General features: G+C 44.5%; 1 protein-coding gene across 2 annotated transcripts in view; it reads right to left on the bottom strand.

The window, feature by feature from the left end:
• The window catches only part of LOC124803897 (disco-interacting protein 2 homolog C), a 605756-nt gene that overhangs the window by 180125 nt on the left and 401267 nt on the right, over nucleotides 1-24364 (bottom strand). The window contains exon 3 of one of the 2 annotated variants that reach the window (XM_047264710.1): nucleotides 23175-23309. The exons of the other annotated variant lie outside the window; for it this stretch is intronic. Coding sequence (XP_047120666.1) covers nucleotides 23175-23309 — 135 coding nt within the window. The remainder of the gene's footprint in view (nucleotides 1-23174; nucleotides 23310-24364) is intronic. 2 annotated transcript variants of the gene reach the window in all.

A 24364-nucleotide genomic window follows, 5' to 3' on the forward strand; every position in this document is an offset into this window, starting at 1 on the left:
TAATGGATCCTCAATGTTACGTTGCCTTCAAACGGTATACTCTCATAATTCGCTGCTTGCAATACGTATTTCTTTAACCACGAGTATGAAGCTTCTCGTCATTTTTTTACGTCATGCAACTGACGACGGGTTTTCGAGAGATCCTCAATTTGCTGGTGCTCAGAAATGGCATATACAGGGTGGTCCATTGATCGTGACCGGGCCAAATATCTCACGAATTAAGCGTCAAACGAAAAAACTACAAAGAACGAAACTTGTCTAGCTTGAAGAAGAAACCAGATGGCGCTGCCATAGGTCAAACGAACATCAATTGCGTTTTTTTTTAAATAGGAACCCCCTTTTTTATTACATATTTGTGTAGTACGTAAAAAAATATTAAAGTTTTAGTTGGACCACATTTTTCGCTTTGTGGTAAATGGCGCTGTAATAGTCACAAACATTTGGCTCACAATTTTAGACGAACAGTTGGTAACAGGTAGGTTTTTTAAATTAAAATACAGAACGTAGGTACGTTTGAACATTTTATTTCCGCTGTTACAATGTGATACATGTACCTTTGTGAACTTATCATTTCTGAGAACGCATGCTGTTACAGCGTGATTACCTTTAAATACCACATTAATGCAATAAATGCTCAAAATGATGTCCGTCAACCTCAATCCACTTGGCTTACGTGTAACGACATTCCTCTCGACAGCGAGTAGTTCGTCCTCCGTAACGTTCGCACATGCATTGACAATGCGCTGACGCATGTTGTCAGGCGTTGTTTGTGGATCACGATAGCAAACATCCTTCAACTTACAAAAAAATGGTTCAAAAGGCTCTGAGCACTATGGGACTTAACATCTGAGGTCATCAGTCCCCTAGAACTTAGAACTACTTAAACCTAACTATCCTAAGGACATCACACACATCCAGGTCCGAGGCAGGATTCGAGCCTCCGAACGTAGCGGTCGCGCGGTTCCAGACTGAAGCGACTAGAACCGCTCGGCCACACTGGCCGGCCTTCAACTTTACCCACAGAAAGAAAAAAAATGGCTCTGAGCAGTATGGGACTTAACAGCTATGGTCATTAGTCCCCTAGAACTTAGAAGTACGTAAACCTAACTAACCTAAGGACATCACACAACACCCAGTCATCACGAGGCAGAGAAAATCCCTGACCACAGAAAGAAATCCGGGGACGTCAGATCCGGCGAACGTGCGGGCCATGGTATGGTGCTTCGACGACCAATCCACCTGTCGTGAAATATGCTATTCAATACCGCTTCAACCGCACGCGAGCTATGTGCCGGACATCCATCATGTTGAAAGTATGTCGCCATTCTGACATGCAGTGAAACATCTTGTAGTAACATCGGTAGAACATTACGTCGGAAATCAGCATACATTGCACCATTTAGATTGCCATCGAAAAATGGGGGCCAATTATCCTTCCTCCTATAATGCCGCACCATACGTTAACTCGCCAAGGTCGCTGATGTTCCACTTGTCGCAGCCATCGTGAATTTTCCGTTGCCCGATAGTGCATATTATGCGGGTTTACGTTACCGCTGACAGTGAATGACGCTTCGTCGCTAAATAGAACACGTGCAAAAAATCTATCATCGTCCCGTAATTTCTCTTGTGCCCAGTGGCAGAACTGTACACGACATTCAATGTCGTCGCCATGCAATTCCTGGTGTGTAGAAATATGGTACGGGTGCAATCGATGTTGACGTAGCTTTCTCAACATCGACGTTTTTGACATTCCCGATTCTCGCGCAATTTGTCTGCTACCGATGTGCGGATTAGCCGCGACAGCAGCTAAAACACCTACTTGGGCATCATTTGTTGCAGGTCGTGGTTGACGTTTCACATGTGGCTGAACACTTCCTGTTTCCTTAAATAACGTAGCTGTCCAGCGAACGGTCCGGACACTTGTGATGATGTCGTCCAGGATACCGAGCAGCATACATAGCACACGCCCGTTGGGGATTTTGATCACAATAGCGATACATCAATACGGTATCGACCTTTCCCGCAATTGGTAAACGGTCCACTTTAACACGGGTAATGTATCACGAGGCAAATATCGTCCGTACTGGCGGTTGTTACGTGATACCACGTACTTATACGTTTGTGACTATTACAGCGCCGTCTATCACAAAGCGAAAAAAGTGGTCCAACTAGAACATTCATACTTCTTTAGGTACTACACGAATATATAATAAAAATGGGGGTTCCTATTTTACAAAGCGCAGTTGATATCCGTTTGACCTATGGCAGCGCTATCTAGCGGGCCAACCATAGCGCCTTCTGGTTTCCCCCTTCAAGCTAGACGGGTTTCGTTCTTTGTAGTTTTTTCGTTTAACGCCTATTTCGTGAGATATTTGACCCGGTCACTATAAATGGACCACCCTGCATACACGTGGGCTTCAACTGAAGGCGAAAATGGTGGCTCGCGACTCTAGTGAAGAGGGATGGCGTGCATGTAACGTAGGCGGCCTTCTTCCATCTCACTGATTCAAACGCACGTTCAGAATATCTGTCATGCTAGATACTGCTCTGCACATTCGGCGAGGCTCCTCTACGTGCTATTCCACGCTAAGACGTCGGAAACTTGTCACGCTCAGCGCCCGAATGCACAGTCCGTGTGCCGACGGCGTAACATGTGGTAAAATGCTGATTAGCCAGCCCCTGGCGCGCACTGTACACAGTACGAATGTACTCGCGGGCACGAGGGCCTCGTGAGAGCTGTGAGGGTGTGTGGGGCAGGGCTCGACAGCCTCCCCTGGCAGAGCGGCCGGGCGCCGTGGAGGCTGCACGCCGCACACGCGCTGTTGCCGCGCCGGCGACCAGCGTCCCACTGCACCCGCCGTGCCTGCCACCGGCCCACTCCATTAGCGACGGCCTTCGCAGGTGCCTGCCTACCGCCGCCCAACCAGCCAACCGACCTACCTATCTACTGTTTACCTACGGTCGGTGAAAAAAGGAGCAACAAATTTAAAGATGATGTAAAACAGTTATCTGTGAGCCTTACTTCCATTTTCTCCCACGGCGTGTTTTGACGGCTGATACACCCGTCTTCAGGCAGATCGGTCGCTTACACTACCATTGTGTTTGCTGATGTAATTCACTGTCAGTTTTGAACGTCATTTCGCTATTAGTTATGTCCTATGGCGTTCCAGTTCTTGATAAAGACGTCCTAGCACGAAGAACTCTTGAGAGTCGTTATAAATACACGATTTCATAATTAAATGACACACAAACATGAAAAAAAGCAGTCCACAGTCCGTACACATTTAGAAGCACAGTACTGGAACTAAAAGAGCATTACCAGCTTACAGCACGTCAAAGATAGAGGTAATTGGTATAAAGGGTGATTAATAAACGAGAGTTGTCCAGAAAGTAAGTTCCGATCGGTCGCGAAATGGAAATCACAGTGAAAACCAGAAACGTTTTATTTGCAACAGTTAGGTACACTGTTGTAAGTTTTTATTACACTATTGAAATTTCGGCCTTAGGCCATTATCAAGTGCAGCTGAAAAATACAGAATGTTTAAAAAATTATTTTACAGATTCATTATGTATCTCGGCGTTGAGCCAATTATACAAGACAATTTAACTATGTAGCCATGTTACATACATATTATGGGTTCAAGCTATGTCAGCGTAATGTAAGCCGACACATTTGTATGTCGTTGTCAATACTGTTAAATACATTCGTGACGTTGTTACACAGTGCGAGCACACGTATTCAAACATCGTAAAACAACATAATCTGTAAGTGCACATGCTCGTTAACCCATCACTAGTCACAAATGCATGAGACCACAGCTGCAGACTACTGTTTGCAGGCTACTAATAACCGTTTTGGCGCGTAAACAGATTACAGATATTGTTTTGCTATGTGTGGAGCGCCATTGCAGTCCAACGAATGCACTAGAAAGCAAACAGTTCGCCCTCGTTGCACAATTATGAAGTCTGCTATAAAATCTTATGAGACTTATTCTTAAACCATCATAGATAAACGTGAGAATTACTCATCGAATTATATACACAAGGGTTATACATCGTTATACATAAAATCTTACGTGACTTATTTTTAAAACATGCATAAACTGCAATGGAGCTCCACACATACCAAAACAATAACTGCAATCCGTTTACGAGCCAAAACGGTTATTAGCAGCCTGCGAACAGTAGCCTGAAGCTGTGGTCTCATGCATTTGTGACTAGTGATGGGTTAACGAGCATGTGCACTTACAGATTATGTTGTTTTACGATGTTTGAATACGTGTGCTCGCACTGTGTAACAACGTCACGAATGTACTTAACAGTATTGACAACGACATACAAATGTTTCAGCTTACATTACGCTGACATGGCTTGAAGCCATAATATGTAAGTAACATGGCTACATAGTTAAATTGTCTTGTATAATCGGCTCAACGCCGAGATACATAATGAATCTGTAAAATAATTTTTTAAACATTCTGTATTTTTCAGCTGCACTTAATAATGGCCTAAGGCCGAAACTGCAATAGTGGAATAAAAACTTAACAGTCACTGGCGTAAAGATGATATCCTTCAAAAAAAAATTTTTAGGACTGTGAATCCCAGCTACAACAAGTTTAGTTAGGTACACCTTCCACCTACTTCTCTACATAGTCGCCGCTGCAACTTCGAGTTTTGTCATAGTGTTGTATCATCTTTCCAATATCCTCGCCATAGAAAGCAGCCACCTGTGCTGTCGGCCAATTATCTGCACTGGTCTGCACCTCATTGTCTGTGGAAAAATTTTATCTTCATAGCCAGCGGTTCTTGTGAGCAGAGATGAGACGCAGGGGGACTGCACTGTGGGCGATCAAACACTTCTCATCGGAAACGCTGCAGGAGCGTCTTCATTGCCCCTGCAGTGTGTGGCGAGAATTGGCATGAAGAAGGAACTGCTCGACAGTTGTGTTATGTGGGCTGCATGGCACAGGCGAAATCTCTAACCAGGCCCTCACACTTGGCGGGAGACGCTATTCCCTACGCATCTTTACGTGCTCACTGTTCACTCAAAACTGAAAAGAGCGACACGACACGATTGACGGGCATACTAGAGGCAGTACCCAACACATCTGTGCAAAGCTTTACCGGATTTTCCCAGTGCTTTCCATTTCGCAACCGATCGGAACTTACTTTCTGGAGAACCCACCTAGAAAGAACAGATTTCAGTTGTTTATTATAGACAAACTATAATAGACAAACACACTGTGCATGTCGCTGAATAGAGCACGGTTCAAAGTGTGTTCGCACATAAGCTATACAACACACTCAACATGAGCACCAAATGTAGCTCAAGAAACATCATAAAGGTAGTCCACTTTATTCCACACACGAATCAAAAAGCCCCTGTTTACTGAATAGACACCTTCAACAATTCGATTTCTCAGCTCTTCAACAGTAGCTGTCGTAAGTGGGACAAAGATTCTGTCTCGTATGTACCCCCATGTAACAAAAAATCGAAAGCTGTGGGGTCTGGTGAGCTGGAAGGCCTCTTCCAATCCAACGTTGTGGAATAGTGTTAAGATAACGCCGCTCCTCAAGATGAAAGTGAGGCAGGGCGTCATCATGCATAAAAAGAAGTCACTGGAATCTTCTTGAAGTTGAGGAAACAACCAGTTTTGCAGCAGGTCCAGGTACGACTTTCCGACCCAGTTTCCGCCGCAAAAAAGGAAGGTCCACAAACTTTTAAGAGAAACGGCACATAACGCACGCAGTTTCGGCGAGTCTCATGTTCGAAGACGAGGCCTGGATTTTGTAATCTCCAAATTCTTACATAATGGCGATTTACTGAACTCGATAGATGAAATGTCGATTCGTCCGAAAAGATTAGTCGTTCAGAAGATTGTACACTACCATACCCTGGAGAACTGGATTGCAAAATTACTACCTGCTGATACGGTCACTTGGACGCAGTTCCTACAGTAACTGCAACTTTTAAGACCTCACACGCAGGCGTCGTTTCAGAACACGCCACACCATTGTTTGAGGAAGTTGAAGTTACTGATCTGCCCCTCTTTTAGTCTCCCGAGGACTCCGTGTGAACGCATATCGTTCGTATACGCTCGACATTTTCATTGGTCTTGAGTGACCGACCAGTGCTCTTCCCTTTGCAGATGCAACCAACTTCCAAGTATTTTGTACGCCAGTTACAAATCTGCTTGTGCATAGGCGGCTTCTTGCTGAATCGACAGCGGACCGCACGTTGCACTTCAAAAATTGATCGACTTCGCGCAAATTCCAACACACAAAATGGCTTTTCTGATGGTGTCGTCGCCAAGTTGCTGCAGACAGACAACAGCGCAGCTTTGTCAGAGCTTTGAACCTTTTTCTGTCCAGTGAAATGCGCAATGTATTTGTATCTTTTATAGTTTATCTATAATAAATCTGTTCTTTCTTTTTGAACCCCCCGGTATACTGGTTTAAATCACAAACTTTTTTTAAACATATTATCGCACAACAACTTTTAAACCTCGATTTCAGTATATTTATTTTTTTGTTAATATATGGGTTTTGTGATTTGGGAATACTTTTCATGATTTAAAGAAACTTTTAATAGCCAAGATGACATTCAGTGTTATTTATTGCTGATGACTCGTTTCAACAGTTAAAAACTGTAATCTTCTTATCTTCAGAAAAGTTGTTGTTATACGCCTTGTTTCGCTACGACTGTACCACACATGTCATTTTGACATTTTAGTGGACAGTATATAGCACTTTCCACACAGGTTTGTTAAAAATAAATACAGGTTTGAGTTGAACTGTGTACTTAGAACAATGTGGATCCATTATGTATTTACACGAAACATGTGCACAAACGTGAACTGTTACGCAATCAGCATCTGACAAGCATCAGTGGAATGTTAAGTGTGTGAACATCCCTAGTTACACAAGGTGCCATTTCACTGTATTTTTTTTATTTGCAACATACCTACTTTTATTTTTAACGCACCTCTGTGGAATGTGCTACATACTATCCACTACAGTGTCAACGTAACGTGTGTGATACAGTCATAACGAAACAGGACTATAACAACAATTGTTTTTGAATATCAGAAGATGACAGACTGTTGAAACCGGCCGTCAGGAGTAAATGGTACTGAACGCGATCTCGGCTATCAAAATTATCTTCAAAGCACACACAGACAGCTCCTTCCAGTCTCTAATTCGGAGAAATTTCATGATTTTGGTAATTAAAAAACAGATGATAGTGTAAGTTATTGTGTATCGTCTGGTACGCCTGAGAAGCTTCTAAAAAGAGTTCACCGCCACTGTCTCAGCTTTGTCACTGAACATGTTCCGCTATTATTTGAAAGTGAATAACAGACAGCTAGCTACATTCTGCAAACAGATTTCTAATGTAAACCACTCATCCACCTGAAAGTAATGGTGCAGATAATTGTTTTAATTTTATCTTTTGTATTATAAACAGTCGCAGTTTCCCAACCAGTCTAATTTGGACGACGAAAGATTAAAAAAATGTTGACGAATCTACTACCGAACCAATCCTTACACTGCCAATTTATTTGTTTTTGGATTGGATACCACTACGAATAATGACAATTTATTAGGAACTAGGTTATTAATTCATGACTGCTGATCACTGAGAAAAATTATTTACAGAAGAATGGAAAAAATGGTAGAAGCCGACCGGGGAAAGATTAGTTTGGCTTCTGGAGGGTATTAGGGTCTTGCGGGGCAATACGGCTTATATTAGAACCAGACGCAAAAAAAGGGATACCTTCATTTACAGCATTTGTAGATTCAGAAAAAGCTTTTCACGCTGTTGACAGGGCTACACCTTTTGAAATTCTGAAGAAGCACGGACAAAATACAGAGAACGAAAGGTTATTTACAAAGTGTACAAAAACCAGATTGCGATTGTAAAGACATAAAAGGGAAGCACCAGTTGAGAAGTGAGTGAGACTGGATTGTAGCCTATTTCGTCTGTCAGTCAATCTGTATACTGAGCAAGGTTCAGAGGGAATAAACAAACACTTTGGGGTTTGTCGAGACAGCGCAATTCTGTCAGAGACAGTAAAGGACTTGGAAAAGCATTGCTAGCGTGATTGTAAGATGGACACCAACAAATGTAGAACAAGGGCAATGGAATGTACTCTCATTTAATCGGGCAATGCTGGAGAACTGGATTAGGAAATAGAGACATGGGAAGCAGTAGATGAGCCATGCTATTTATCTGTTGATGGTGGAAGTAGAAAGAATATACAACGAAAACTGATAATATCAAGAAAAACGTTCCCGAAAAGAATAAATTTTGTTCCTATCCGACATAGATTTAAGAGTTAGAACGTCTTTCTTGAATAAATCTGTATGGAGTGTAGCCTTGTAAGGGAGTAAAATGTGGGGGATAAACAGTTCAAACAAGAAGAGAAATAAGGTTTTGGACATGAGCTACATAAAAATGCTGAATATTTGATGGTAGATCGAATAACTAATGAGGAGGTATTGAACCGAACTGCGAAAATAAATAAACTAAATTAACACATCAACGTAACTAAAATAAGGAAGCGGTTAATATGACACATCTAGCAGTATCATTGAACTGACAATTTGGTTTATGAGGGAGGTGCAGTAGCGAAAATTTTAGATGATCGGATGGATCTAGGTTGCAGCAGTGACGCACAGATATACTCGCACAGGATAGAATAAAGAGAAAGGCTACTTTAAACCAGCCTGATACATCGTCCATCGTCTGCCGCTCTAGTAACAGAATGAAATGCCGTGACTAGCCCTGCAGCTAGAAAAACCGGTGAAACCGGACAGGCATCTGACGTCAGAACAGCACTGATCTAATCTTCGCCGCTGTCACAGCATGCACTGAATGAGTGATACAGGCAGTTCAGTCGGCAATGCGAAAACTACCGTACCACCGTCCACTGTCTACCACACAGCCCCTAACGCAAATGGGGTCACATATCAGTCTTGCAATTTGGTGATTAGCGCTTCTGCACAATAACTGATAATAGAAGGCATAGTAACAACGGAAATACGTCCGAAAGATGGAAGCCCAACTTTTGGAGACTGACGGTGTATCAGATAGCCTTTTTTCAACTTTAAGGGACCGGGCAAAAAATGTCCAAATACGCATATGTACTAAATCATCATCTATTTCCTGACCTTTATCCCGTATCTTCACGTGAACGACATCTTAATTATTGGATATGGCAATGTTTGTGATAGAAGGTGGCCAGTCACACCATCCCTCATCCCGGGATGAGATTTGTGTACTATATCTGCCTGCGTATAGTGTTATCCCATTTTTGTGAGAACTTTTTCTGTGTGTTTGCGAAACGTATAACTGAGACAAGACGTGGGTATCAGTCCGGTATTCACCTAAGAGGATGTGGGAAATAACGTAAAACCACATCCAGACTGTCCAGCACATGGATCTCGTTAATTACACCGAACGGATTCGATCTGGGGCCGGGGCCGGATGCGGCTAAAACATTCCTGTTTTAAAATAACCCAAAGACAATAGATGAACTGAAGACAGCGATAATTGATTACACTTGAAAGATTGGTAAAGGTGTTCGCAAATAAATGTAAACCTGAAACTTTCTGGCTGATTAAAACTGTGTGCCAGACCGAGACTCGAACTCGGGACCTTTGCGTTTCGCGGGCAAATGCACTACCGTCTGAGCTACCCAAGCACGACTCTCGCACGGTCCTCACAGTCCTGCCAGTATCTCGTCTCAAGACGGTAGAGTTACGGTCCGGCACACCGTTTTAAACTGCCAGGAAGTTCCATATCAGCGCACACTCCGCTGCAGAGTGAACATTTCGCTGTGGAAACATCCCCCAGGCTGTGGCCAAGCCATGTCTCCGCACTATACTTTCTTCCAGGAGTGCTAGTTCTGCAAGTTTCGCAGGACAGCTTTTGTGAAGTTTGCAGGCAGGAGACGAGATACTGGCAGAATTGAAGCTGTGACGACGGGGTGTGAGTCGTGCTTGTGTAGCTCAGACGGTAGAGTACTTGCTCGCAATAGGCAAAGGTCTCGAGTTCGAGTCTCGGTCCGGCAGACAGTTCTGACCTGCCAGGAAGTTTCATATCAGTGCACACTCCGCTGCAGAGTGAAAGTTTCATGCTGGAAATGTAAACGTGTTTAACTATGTCTTCAAGAAGGGAAAATTTCCAACACCTACTGAGGTATCAGTGAGCGCAGTGTATTTAACGGTAATTAATATAATTGATTAATTTCAGTTGTTAATTGTAATAATGTTTAATCCCATATCCCAACATAACTGCAGCAACTAGCAGTGAATCCCGGCCCATAGCTTATACAGAGATGTGAATGTGTTGCCAGCCTAACGCTCCCCGTAACGCGAATCATGCGGAGCCCGCCGCTGCGGAGGGACTTTGCGGAGGCACTGTATAATTTATTGCCTACAATGTTTCCAAGTGTACTACCGATCATTAGCCAAAGGATAGCTTTCTGTCGAAGGTTTGTTGCAAAAACAGCCAATCCGATGTTTTTATCTTCAAAGTTACAGGTTAGATAACTTTTCGAACATTTGAGCGCGACTGAAAGTCCTTATGGTTGAAGTAACACTAACAGTGCAGTCGCTTTCGTAATGCGGAAACGGAGTGATTAATCTGACGTCCAAAACGGCATGATCATTTGTATCTCTGACAAGGGCGGAAGCATTTCCGAAACAGCCAAGTTTGTAAACTGTTAGCGCGCCGCCGCGGTTACAGTATACCATGCTATTCAAAACCGGCACAAGTTTAGTGAAGCACAAGCCACAGATGAAAGGGGTGGACGATGGCTGCGGACAAGGTTACGGGCGAACATACGTAAAACTGTTGATAAACTGATCGCTCAGATGAACCAAGGGGGCACCAGCAATGTCTCCTCACCGACCGTTCAGCGAACGTTGTTGCATACGGCACTTCGCAGCAGGAGCCTGGTCTACGCATCCTCCCCCTCAACCCTTGTTGAACAACGTTCATCGTCTATAAATGTTGGAATTTGCACGCCTATACCGCAACAAGACGTCCATCGAGTGGCGACAGATGGTCTTTTCAGATGAATCGCGTATTACGCTCCATCCGACAGCCGCTAGTTGGCGTGTATGGCAAACACCCTGCAACAATCGTTGGAAGGCTCCAGACAGAAGGGCATTCCCTTGGTGACTTCGTCATTCTGGAAGGCAGAGTGAATCACGCAAGTATATATCCATCCTTGGGGGCCACGTCCACCTCCACAATGCAGTTTGTTTTTCCTCGGTATGAAGACACCAACCAGCAGGACAATGCAACATGTCACACAGTTCGCAGTGTACTTGCGCAGTTCGAAGAGCACCAGGACGAGTTTACCGTGTTCCCCTGCCTACCGAACTCTCCAGATTTAAACCAAATCAAGAATCTGTGGGACCAACTCGATCGGGCTGTTTACGCCATGGATCCTCAGCCAAGATTTTTTGCGCTGCTGGCCACGGCACTGGAGTCGGCTTGGGTCCACAACCCTGCCGGTATCTTACAGAACCCACACACACTACTCCTGCACGTCTCGCACAGGTACGTGCTTCATAAGATGGTTATTCAGGCACTGGCAGGTGGCCACATTAATGTGACTAGAGAGTGTAATTGGATTGCTCTGCCCATATTTTGAATACACCTCGGCATTTTTGTAGATGCACTTACAAGAGAATGTTATCCAACCGTAAGACAGATAGCAACATCACTAAACTGAGTAACATAACTTAAGCCCTAAAAGCTTCAATAACAAGTCTATAAATAAAAATACAGGGTAGGGCAAATGGAAGTGGCCTGGAGAACAGGTGCTGTTTTGCGTGATCGACGTGATATGCCGGTCTCTTGCGACAGGCGTCGGGTTGATTTGGCAAGCCTCTGAAGCATTTTATGCTGAACTGCAGACATTTTCTGGTGTCAAGGCACTTTATTTTTTTTTTTTTTTTTTTTTTTTTTTTTTGCTAGACTTGTTCAAAAGAGATACTATCTGACGCCATTTTCGGACTGAGCGTTGCGTGGCTTTTTCTGCGTGCACTTTGACGCCATTGAACTTCTTAGCGAACAACTGATCACACCGTTTCCAAGAATGTGCTGTCAAGTAACTTTCCACAACGAACATCCGCTGTTCTAGTGAGAGTATCATCGTTCCCCTCGCATTGCTCCACTCACACAGCCCGCTCTATGCTCTGAACCGGTGTGGATCACATGGCGGGCGTACGCATGGTGTGTGCGTCACGGGGTGTGTTTATATGCACACATTCACGTCCAATCTCATCCACTCGTCCGGACCACTTTCATTCCCCCCCCCCCCCCTCCCTCCCCACCACCACCCCTCCTCCGACTTGTAACAGTACCAGTCATTTCATTACACGTGAAATTGCCTAAATGTGCGGTGTATAAAATATAAGTCTATGACGAATTCTTGGAACCCATAAGCACAGAATTAGATATGTATTACGTTGTAGCCGACGGCGGAGAAACAGTGGTATGCAACGGTGGACATCGTGCCGGAAAAGAAAATGTTCACTTCATCCTACTGATCACCACTGCATGGAATGATGTACAACCGTAGTTGACAGGTGCAGATTACCACAAACTAAAGTATGCTTAGCGACCCAGCGGCTACGCTTTCGGAGCCAGCATAACGAGTGCGCGTTGCGTGGCGAGTCGTCTACCCCCTGTGCTATAGGCAACCGGGCACACAAAAAAGGCTGCTTTTTCTCCTTCGTTTTTCGCAAACGATTAAGAAAAAACTTCAGCTTCGTAGTATATTTATCGGGTTGGCGGCCGGATCCTAAGATCAAATCGATACATTTCGGCGTTCGAATTAGCCGCCAGCTTCAGATGCAAACCTGAACTAGGTTCGCATGCGAAGATGGCGGCCGACTGAAGCGACGAAATAAGTCCATTCGATCTTGGGATCCGTCTGCAAATCCAGCGAACATGCCACGAATGTAGTAGTAAGCTGGGAAAGCCTACGCAGTCTCAAGTTTTGCTTCTCACCACAATCTTTTTGCTTAGAAAATCTAGTGCATTAGGAAAATACTCGCATCCCAGCACAGGCACTTGGTCTTATGTAATCGGTACATATAGTCTCTTTGTTTTGGACGTTTTCTACACATTCGCAAAGTGTGTGTTGATCCATGCATCGTATCCCATGCCCACAAACATTCGCTTGGTGCATGATTAATAGCGATAATTCCAGGGCGACTGCTTCACTTCTGACGAATATTGAAATCCATACCACTTCTCCAAATGCACAATGAAACCAACCAATTGTCCTACAACCAGCGAACATTGCGTCTCGAAAATGTCAATAGCAAGAGTTGAGGGTCATTTCAACGATTACTCAAGAATGGCTCTATTAACTCAGATGACCAAGACTGCAAGCTTTTTCATATCCATTGATTATGGGCATATTCAAGGTCACATTATCAATTATTTTTACCACTGATGACACGGCGGCTGGTCGGTACCATTGGGACTTCTAAGCCCGTTCGAAGACTTTTTTTTTTTTTTTTTTTTTTTTTTTTTTTTTTTTTTTTTACTATAATGATCTGTACTACTACCGCACTTAGGTACAAGCAAACGTCACGATCATGGTGTGGTGACTGAGTCTTGTTCGACCATAAAAGTGACTGGTTATTCTAATAATCATTGCAAGGATGTGACCACCACGGAAAACAGGTGGTGAACGAATGACATCCTCCATGAGTCTTCCAAACAAGCTGCTGAATATCAGTTTTTTCTCACATTTGTGTTAATGTGAACGTGATTATATGTATAATTTCTCGTAATCCTGTCCGAAGAATCTCATGGATTGATGGTGAGGACGTTAAGCTCTTAATTAAGGTGCTGGCAACCGAATTTACAGTGTATCTTGCTTTAGTTCCACAGTCGCTCACAACGACAAAACATTATTACAGCATTCAGGCACTCGGCACGGCTACTCTTCTTATCATATGCATCTACTTTCCATACCATTTAATTAAGCTCTTTACACATACATCTGGGATAGATCTTACATTAGGGATAGCGGTTATCGCTGAAACAATTGGTTTTAGGTTACAATGGCTCCTTTCGTCTCTAGTTTAACCTGACTGTTAAAACCGATCGAAAACGTCCGTTTTCTGAAATAAGCGATTTCGTTTGTTTATTGCTATTACTTCCTGTATAAACGTAAACTTCGAACAAAGGCTAAAAAATTCTAATGAATGTGAAGGCGATTACGATCAATATGTGGTCGAATCTTCGGCAGAGGTCGGTCTCGTTGTCTCCAGCAAAATTGGGAAGGTTCAGGAGAGGAGGAGGAGGAGGATGGGGGGCGAAGAGGAGGGGGGCGAAGAGGAGGGGGGCGAAGAGGAGGGGGGCGAAGAGGAGGGGGGCGAAGAGGAGCAGGAGGAAAGAGGAGCAGGAGGAAAGAGGAGCAGGAGGAAAGAGGAGCAGGAGGAAAGAGGAGCAGGAGGAAAGAGGAGCAGGAGGAAAGAGGAGGAGGGGTGGGGGGGGGGGGGCGTCGGTAACGAGAGCTGGGCAGCCATATTGTGGTATTCTGTGGCCCCATGCTTACTCTGTAAGGTCACATTACGACAAAGGATTGTGACCATTCTGGCTGATCAGATCCATCCCATGGTATGTACAATGTTTGTTGCCCAACTGTGAAGCTGTGTTCCACGATGCCAGGGCCGCTGTTCACACAGCTCAGAACTGGTTTCGTGAGCACGAGGATGACTGTCGCATTTCCCCTGGCCACCACAGCAACTAGATCTCAATACTATTGAGCTTCTGAGGTCTATTCTGGAGACGAGGGCACAGTGTCGCTGCCCACCTCCATTATAGTTGCCTGAACTTAACACTACTATGCAAGGAGAGTTGTCTAGGATTCACTTGAATATCATACAGGGGACCTGCATTACCAATTCTGAGAACGCCAATGGGTTTCCTACACTATATCCGGCAAGGTAATGCGCTGTGTCTTTGGTATTTCTGTATTTTTGTCCATCTGCTGTGTACACTCCGGTAGCACCGTGCGTGGCAGAGGCCTCATCGTATCAATAGTACCAATTTTCTTTCCTGTTCTATCTGCACATTGATATACGTAAAAAATTGACTGTCTATATGTCTTTGCATGTGTCGTAATATCTGTCAACTTATACATGTGACCCCTACGTACCACGGTGGGAGCATAATGGTCACACGGTTTTCCTCGAATACCGGTTCTATAAATGTGCACAACAGAGTGTTGCGAGAATTACGCCGCTGTTTTTTCCACAGATTCTCATCCGAGGTCGCCAGGAACAACTGTTCCACTTTCGCATGCGCTATACCTAATTGTTACGATCCTAGCAGCGCGTGTCTGTGTTAGTCCGATGTGTGATGTCGTGCCAACGTGATGACGACATGAGGCACCTTGGAACTGGTGGCACTAGCGTCCCGTACCAACATCCTTTACGTGTGTATCGTATTTTTCCAGGACCCTTACAACAAATGGGAGCCTTCCGTTCGCCTTCCCTGCTGCCGATGGCGATTGTTGGACCGGAGACAATTTTCCGTTCCGTGTAGCAGAGCGTGGAGGGGATCGGGCTACCGCAGCGTCCACTGGGAGTCCACGAGGCGAGGCGTGGAGCAGCGCTTTATTGGCGGCGGACAATGTGGCCGATGGGCCGAGCGCCAACGGCCGCCCTGCTGCTGCTTTACGAGCTGACCGACCATTGTCCGCCCACCAGCACCTGTCTGCAACACTCGCCCGCGCGCTGCAATAACACCGCCACTCCATGCTCACTACCACCCTCGCTAAACGCGACTCGCTCGTCATTTGTCACACACGCTCCTAACGGCACGGATTCTAACGGAATGTCGTGTATTTCCGATATAGAGCCGCCCCTAGTGAGGTGATGCATTTTAAATGCTGACGAGCAGAGGAGAAACCGGTTTCGTAATTGTGGCAATGGAAATACGAACAAACAATGGTCCCATATTAATAAAGTTGTGTTTCAAACAGTTCCAGTAGGCTGCAGTGGCAGAGCGGTTCTAGGCGCTTCAGTCTGGAACTGCGCGACCGCTGCGGCTGCAGGTTCGAATCCTACCTCGGGCATGGATGTGTGTGATGTCCTTAAGTTAGTTAGGTCTAAGTAGTTCTAAGTTCTGGGGGACTGATGAACTCAGACGTTAAGTCCCATAGTGGTCAGAGCCATCTGAACCATTTGAATTGGAAACAATTCCATCAAATTCAACAAGACTATATGTTTTACATGAATAAAGGTAGAAACTAGGCGTAAATTTTAAATTACGCATCGTAATTAAAAGTTAGCTTAGCACCAATTATACGTTGCCAATTCATGGGATTGCCGGTGGGTCTCTCCCCTATGCAGTTAGCAAGCTCGCATGTTCATTCATTATCCAATGTGCGTCGGGTCGTAATTCCGATTACACAGCTTTTTTTTTAAAAAAAAAAAAGACTGCGCTCTACGTTTCAACAGCTGCAATTCCCTTACAACAACACGGTTTGATTTTGGACTCAATAACGGATTGGTAGTAAGAGGTGCGCGGATTTGGCTTTGGCTTAAAAGGCCGCCATACCCCACAGTGTGTGTGTGAGTGTGTGTTCTGCTACCAAACCATTAATATAATGAGAACCATACGATACCACTAGGTATCGATCTTTTCAGTTTGGTACAAATAATTTCGATATACACATACTCATAAAAATAGGTTGGTACTTCAATAGTTATATCCGGCATTTTTAAGTTAGTTCTGAAGCACTTCACTTGAACTCATGTAACTCTATTAATTGCTCCGTAGTTGTACCAGCTATTATCACCAATAGTGTTATAAACTACTGACCTCCGCGTGAGACAGCTATTCTTGTTCGTTGAGAGGCAAGTCCAGATATTTGGCGGGAATCTTTTGTGGAATGGACCTCTTGCCGGAAAAGTCGTCGCACAGGGACTTGATACTGTTTTTTTAGTACTGCTGAAGGCAAAACTATTATACGTTATTAGCGCGCAGAGTGTGGAAATACTGAAGAATATATCTATTTCAAAATGCAGAAACTGCTTTCATTGGAATAGACTGGGTGTTGTGTTGTCCTAGTCATCATCATTTCATCCCCATCGACACGCAGGTTACCGAAGTGGCGTCAAATCGAAAGACCTGCACCAGGCGAACGGTCTACCCGAAGGGAGGCCGTAGCCACACGACATTTCCATTTCCATTTACCTTCGGAAGTCATCTCAGTAGCAATCCTTTGACCATTTCATATTTGTTGGTACAAGGGCGACGACGACTTGGGACCAGCAACACACTGCACAGAAGACAATGAGAGCAACAACGAACAAACGTGGTGTTCGATACAGTTCCGTACTGCCGCCTAATGAACAAAAGGCGACAGTGCGAAATATCAGACCAACTGTGTGATTCGATTGAAGAGTTTTTAACAAAGAGAATACAGCGTGTCACTCTGAACGGAGAGAAATCTTCAAACGTAAAACTGATTTGCATACTCCAAGCGACTGTTACAGGACCATTACTTTTCACAAAGTGTAGCGAAATGCAGGAAGACCTGGAGAGGATCCATTCTTGATGCAGCGAATGGCAGGTGGTACTCAACGTAAACAAATGCAAAGCATTGCGCATACACAAAGAGAAAGACCATTTCGTATGATTACACAACTGCAGGAAAGTCACTGAAAGCAGTTATTTCCACAAAATGTCTAAGAGTATGCCTACGGAGCGATCTGAAGTGGAACGACGACATAAAACTAATCGTAGGAAAGGCAGACCCGCACTGATTCATTGGAACAAGCGTCACGAAATTTTAGTCCGTCAACACAGAAGGTAGCTTACGAAACACTCGTTCGACCAATACCCGATTACTCCTCGACAGTCTGGGATCCGTACATCGATGATTGAGAAGACACAAAGAGCTACTGCACGTTTCGTCGCAGATTCATTTAGTAAGCCCGAAAACGTCACGGAGATGATCGAGGAATTCCAATGACAATGCGACAAGAGAGCCATTTTACATCAAGGTGTCGATTGCTGTTGAAGTTCCGAGAGCGTACGCACCTGGAAGATTCTAACACCATATTTCTTCTTCGTTTGTACTGGGTGATCAAAAAAGTATAAATTTGAAAACTTAATTGCTCTGAGCACTATGGGACTCAACATCTTAGGTCATAAGTCCCCTAGAACTTAGAACTACTTAAACCTAAGGACATCACACACACCCATGCCCGAGGCAGGATTCGAACCTGCGACCGTAGCAGTCCCGCGGTTCCGGACTGCAGCGCCGGAACTGCTAGACCACCGCGGCCGGCTTGAAAACTTAATAAACCACGGAATAATGTAGATAGAGAGGTAAAAACTGACACACATGCTTGGAATGACATGGGGGTTTTATTAGAATCACCCCATATTGCTAGACGCGTGAAAGATGTCTCGCGCGCGTCGTTTGGTGATGATCGTGTGCTCAGCCGCCACTTTCGTCATGCTTCGCTTCCCAGGTCCTCAGACCTCAGTCAGTGCGGTTATTGGCTTTGGGGTTACCTGAAGTCGCAAGTGTATCGTGTTCGACCGACATCTCTAGGGATTCTGAAACACAACATCCGACGCCAATGCCTCACCATAACTCCGGACATACTTTACAGTGCTGTTCCCAACGTTATTCCTCGACTACAGCTATTGTTGAGGAATGATGGTGGACATAATGAGCATTTCGTGTGAAGCACATCATCTTTGCTTTGTCTTACTTTGTTATGCTAATTATCGCTATTCTGATCAGATGAAGCGGCATCTGTCGGAAATTTTTTTGAACTTTTGTATTTTTTTGGTCTAGTGAAACCCCATGTAATTCCACGTATGTGTCTCAATTTGTACCTCTCTATCTACATTATTCCGTGGTGTATTCAGTTCTCAAATTTATACTGACTTTTTGATCACCCGGTGTATCTGGCGAAAAGACGGATAAGATAAAACCACATTCGACGCTACACGCAAGCTTATCAGCAATCGTTCTTCCCGCGAACCATTCGTGAATGGAACAGGAAAAGGAGGAAGTCGCAGAGGTACCCCAAAGAACCCTCCGCCACACACTGCAAAGTGGCTTGAGGAGTTCAGGTATTGACGTAGATATGGGGGGTGAAACGACGAACAATCTGCATCCGTAGGGCCGGCCATCGGCCAGTGCTGGTGCGCTGCGGACCTCGTGCCTGGGAGGCCGCTGGAACGGGCTCGCCCGCAATGCGAGGTGCCCGCCGCGGCACGCGCCCCCATTCCTTGCGTGTGCTGGCTCCTGGGTTCGCGGCCGGCCTGTGTGCTGCCACCCACCACAGGCCGACTGCATGCGGCGAGCCACCCATATATTTCTCTCCAGAAAATGTACTATTAACCTAGAGCCACTACTACGCTACCACAAACATCTACATACGAGGTGCGACAATAAAGTAATGAGATTGATTTTATGTGATCTGAGGCTTTCCCGGCGAAGGTGCTGCATCCAACGTTCTCGGGTGTCCAGCCGGATCCGATCGTCGAAGTTCCACGATATTTCGGCGAATAACCGTTCCGCCACCATCAGGTGGTGCTGATGGTGGAACAGTTATTCGCCGAAATATCGTGGAAATTCGACGATCGGATCCGGCTGGACACCCGAGAACCTTGGATACGAGATTGATTTTCTTTGCAAGATGTGGCAACCCTGCAGGCTTGCGCAGGCACAACATCTTTTACCTTGGTCTACAAGCTGCTTCTAGTCCAAGCGGCACATCCATGCAACTGCTCGATCGTGAGTTGTGCTGTAATAAGTTAACACGTGTTTGTGTCTCTCGTCACGCAAATGGAACCGCATAAAATTGCGCAACGGTATGCCATTTCTTTTTGCGTTAAATTGGATGAAAACGCGACGACAACTTACAGTAAGCCTCAAAAGGCTTTTGGAAAGGAGGTTATGTCAAGAGCTCAAGTTTTTCGTTGGCGTAAAATGTTTAGTGAGGGCAGAACGAATGTTGAAGATGAAGACCGCAGTGGACGACCATCAACGTCATGGACGGATGTCAACTTGGCCAGGGTGCGGAAACTCGTACGATCTGATCGAAGATTATCCTTGAAAATGATTGCAGAAGAACTGAACATCAACCGAGAAACGGTTCGTCTAATAATAACTTAAGATCTTGGTATGAGAAAGATATGTGCAAAAATGGTCCCCAAAAATCTCACGCCACAACAGCGAGAAAAACGGAAATATGTGGCATCCGATCTGTTGGAGCAAACGGAAATCCATCCAGAATTGTTGAGCCGTGTTATCAATGGTGGTGAAAGTTGGTTTTTTCAGTACGATCCAGAGACAAAACCCCAAAGTTTGCGATGGTGCTCACCCAGACCAAAAAATGCTCGCATGTCGAAGTCAAAAGTGAAATGCGTGCTTGTGTGCTTCTTTGACTGCAAGGGAATGGTTCATAAAGAGTGGGTGCCTCCTGGACAAACAGTTAACCAATATTACTACAAAGAAATTTTAGAAAGACTTCGTAAAAGAGTTCTTTGTGTCCGTGCCAACATTGCTGATAATTGCATTCTGTATCACGATAATGCGGCATCCCATACTGCTCTGTCAGTACAGCAATTTTTAACCTCAAATTTCAGTACTGCCACAGCCACCTTATTCACCAGATATCGTTCCGTGTGACTTTTTTCTGTTTCCAAGAGTCAAAACACCATTTTCAAACAACACAAGATGTCCAAAAATGGTTCAAATGGCTCTGAGCACTATGGGACTCAACTGCTGTGGTTATAAGTCCTCTAGAACTTAGAACTACTTAAACCTAACCAACCTAAGGACAGCACACACATCCATGCCCGAGGCAGGATTCGAACCTGCGACCGTAGCGGTCGTGCGGTTCCAGACTGTAGCGCCTTTAACCGCTCGGCCACTCCGGCCGGCCACAAGATGTCCAAAAAGCTGTGACGAGGGTCTTGGAGGATATTACAGAAGATGAGTTCCAGCAATGTTACCATCAATGGCAGAAGCGCTGGAAAAAGTGTGTACAATCAGAAGGGAACTACTTTGAAGGAGACAACACTAAACTTGACTAGAACGGTAAGGAACATTGTTTTTCACATCAGTCTCGTTACTTTATTGTCGCACCTCGTATTTCTCGGAAGAATCCTAAGGGAATGTAACTCATCCACGAAACAAGTGAGGTGCAAAACGCTAGTTCGACAGATCGAGTATTGCTCGTCATTCACACTGTTAACATGTACGATTACTAGAGGAGCTACGGAAGGTCCAATGAAGAGCAGCCATTGCGTCACTGATTCGTTTACCAGGAGCGAGAGTGCATCACAGAAGTGGACAATAAACTCCAGAAGCAAACGCAACAACAGAGGCCACATAAATCAGGGAAGAGATTACTGGTGGTATGCTGGGAGCACTCATTCAAGTAGAGAACAGCAACATGTTACTTCCTCCCTCGTTCACCTCACAAAGTGACAATGTCGGGAAAATCAGAGAAATAATAGCTCATACAAAGGCTTAGCGACAGGCGTTCCTCCATGCGGCATTCAAGAATGGAACGGGAAATAAATGAGATCACAGTGAAAGCAAAAGTAATCACCGTAGAACACCCTACGGTGACTTGTGGATTCTAAAGTGTGTGTCATTTACGACGGCGGCCGAGTTTAGGTTCGTTCTGCGCATCTGACGTCACAAAACACAGTCGGCCAATGAACAGAGAACGACGTTGCCAGAGCTCGACTGCAGTCCAGAGCACGGACGAGTATCTTCAGTTTTAGAAACGTTCAGTCATAAATAAAGTAATTGAACAAAAGCAATGTCTTGATAGCAGACTTTTTTTATAGAAAGTTTGGAAAAAGCATTCTTTATACCAATTGCTTCATATTCTATTAATTAATTAAACCAAACAAGCAATAAGCCTCCTAATTCAGCCGATAGCAAGGAAAAGGTGTTTGTATTATTCTTACTAACAGCTTTTTTGCAATAAAGAACAGCGGTAAGTGTTTATTTCCTATTGTACTTCGACGAAACGTGAGTAATTCATAGTCATACCAACAGTGTTTGTATTTTGCGTGACATTTTAAAGACCTCCGGGAGTTCTATTGAATGACGAGCTGCGTTAGCGTAATGGTTAAAGTGTGTGGCTGCTGAGTGAAACGTTGTGAGTTCAAACCTTGTTCGGTGCTTAATATTTTCTTTATTTAAAAACAATATAGAAGTGTCTTACTTCATGAATTTTATTCGTTTGAATGTATCTTTTTTTTTTAATTTCTAGTAGCAACTAAAATCGACCATACGGAAAGTATACGCTACGGACTTTTACCTCTGCAAACTCTTCAAAATTTCGTGCAATGGTTTACTACATCTAATGCTGCACAATAACTGCGTTGAACATCGAAACAAAATTAAGTCATTTATGGGGGGAAGGTATCAGTCAAAAAGATGTGTAAAAATCAAATTTTTGTGCCAAATAGTTTTTGTGAAATCGAATGATAAAGTGTGACAAAGCAGTCGAAACACCTTGTGTCTGCACAGGCGAGCAGTGCAATGATGACAAAATCGCGCACAGCGCGGACTGCGGGGAGTACCTCTCTGTAGCAGCGAAAGGGTTAACGCGGCCATGGTGGCTTTACTTCATAAACTGCGCGCTCCCCCCCTAAACTTAAGTTTGCGAACTATACTATGCTGGTGCTTCTCTTGGCGCGTACAACTGGCAACGCAGCAATCTCCCGCGTCTGGGCGGGCATGCGCGAACCGCCAAGATAAAAGAATTGAACTATAGATGTAGATGGGAAAGATAGCCCTACCGAGGCCTCACTGCTTCCATGCCACGAAGCGTCGTCGCTGTTATCGGTGCCATAGACGGACCTGCCGGTTATTGCTTAGGTGGTCGTAATTTTCTGATTGCTCAGTGTACTTGTAGTCTTTATCGAGAATGCTATACACTGAAGGGGAAATTTTCCTCAAAAATGTTTTTACATTCTGTACAGACAATGTTGTGGGATAATATGTCATGTTAATTATTGCTGTTATTAGACGTATCTGTATTTTGCTTTTTACGCCATTCTGTATATGCTGAAGATATCGATGACTTGTGGTCGACTGTTACCGGCAACTGCAGCTGTAAGAGGAGGTACTCACCAGAGTGGTAGCGGCTCTCGTTGCGCGTGAGCCGCCGGTTGCCTCGGCGGCGCGCCCTGGCGCCGGGGCTGCTGGACCCCGAGCCACAGCCGCCCCCGCCCCCGCCGGCCGCAGACGGTCCGCCTCCCGGCGCCGCTGCAGTCAACACTCGGGTCAGACCGGCCGCGACCACACACACAGCCTCAACACCACTCCCAGCCCCTCCCGCCAACCGTAAGGCGGGCTGCGCCGCTGCTGGTTAGGGCACTGCGCACTCACCCTTTTATGTTACCAACACTCGCCTCTCAAGTGACAATTCGTCGCTTCCTAAGTGTATCTCCCAACAGATTGGCACTACTAGTGCGATCCACATACGCTGCTCCACCAGACAATTCAATGAGGCGGGGAAGATTTGACATACCTCGTGAAAACAGCCGTGTCCCTGCAGTGATAAATATATATAGATCTGCGTTTGTCATGAAGCTTTATTTCATCCACTACGCGTTTCTAAGGTTAACTATTACCGTGAGATGGAAGGCATATTTTACATGACTTTTCTTACAAGGAGAGGTCCTAGCAGAGGGATCGACTTTTTGAAGCCATCGTTACGGTGATGTAGGTTAAGATCCCAATTATCACACCCTGCACCCACTCTTGCCAGTAACTGACCAAGAAAAAAAATCTGGATTTTACGTCATAATGAATTGTGTTAAAAAAGGAATGTTGACCGCATTGATTACGTGGTGTAATGGACAGAGTAGTGTCTTCAATACAGGAAGTCGTAGGTTCGAATCTCGTTTCGTGCTTCAAATTTTATTTTTAAATCTTAATAGAAATGATTTTTATCGTAATTTTTATTCAAATAATATTTGTTTTAAAAGTCATTTTTTGTTTCTACTTCTTTGTGACATTTTATTCATTAATCAACGTCTTGATTTGCTCTCATTTTCCTTTCTATCATTCTCTTTCCGCTTGAAATCTTTATTCATGTGATTTTAATTAATTTTATGTATCAGTTTCGGTCTAATTTCTATAGTTTTAACATTTTCACACCATTGCACATTCAGAATAAGTAAATTATTTCGTCTTTTATTTTTAACTGGTAGATCGGCATTTTCAAATATTTAAACATTGTATTAGATAAATATAGTCACATTCACAAAAATTACGAGCGGAAGAAAATGAAATAAAGATAAAATAAGAACAAACGA

This window comes from Schistocerca piceifrons, chromosome 1 (genome assembly GCF_021461385.2).
Source record: "Schistocerca piceifrons isolate TAMUIC-IGC-003096 chromosome 1, iqSchPice1.1, whole genome shotgun sequence".
Lineage (NCBI taxonomy): Eukaryota > Metazoa > Arthropoda > Insecta > Orthoptera > Acrididae > Schistocerca > Schistocerca piceifrons.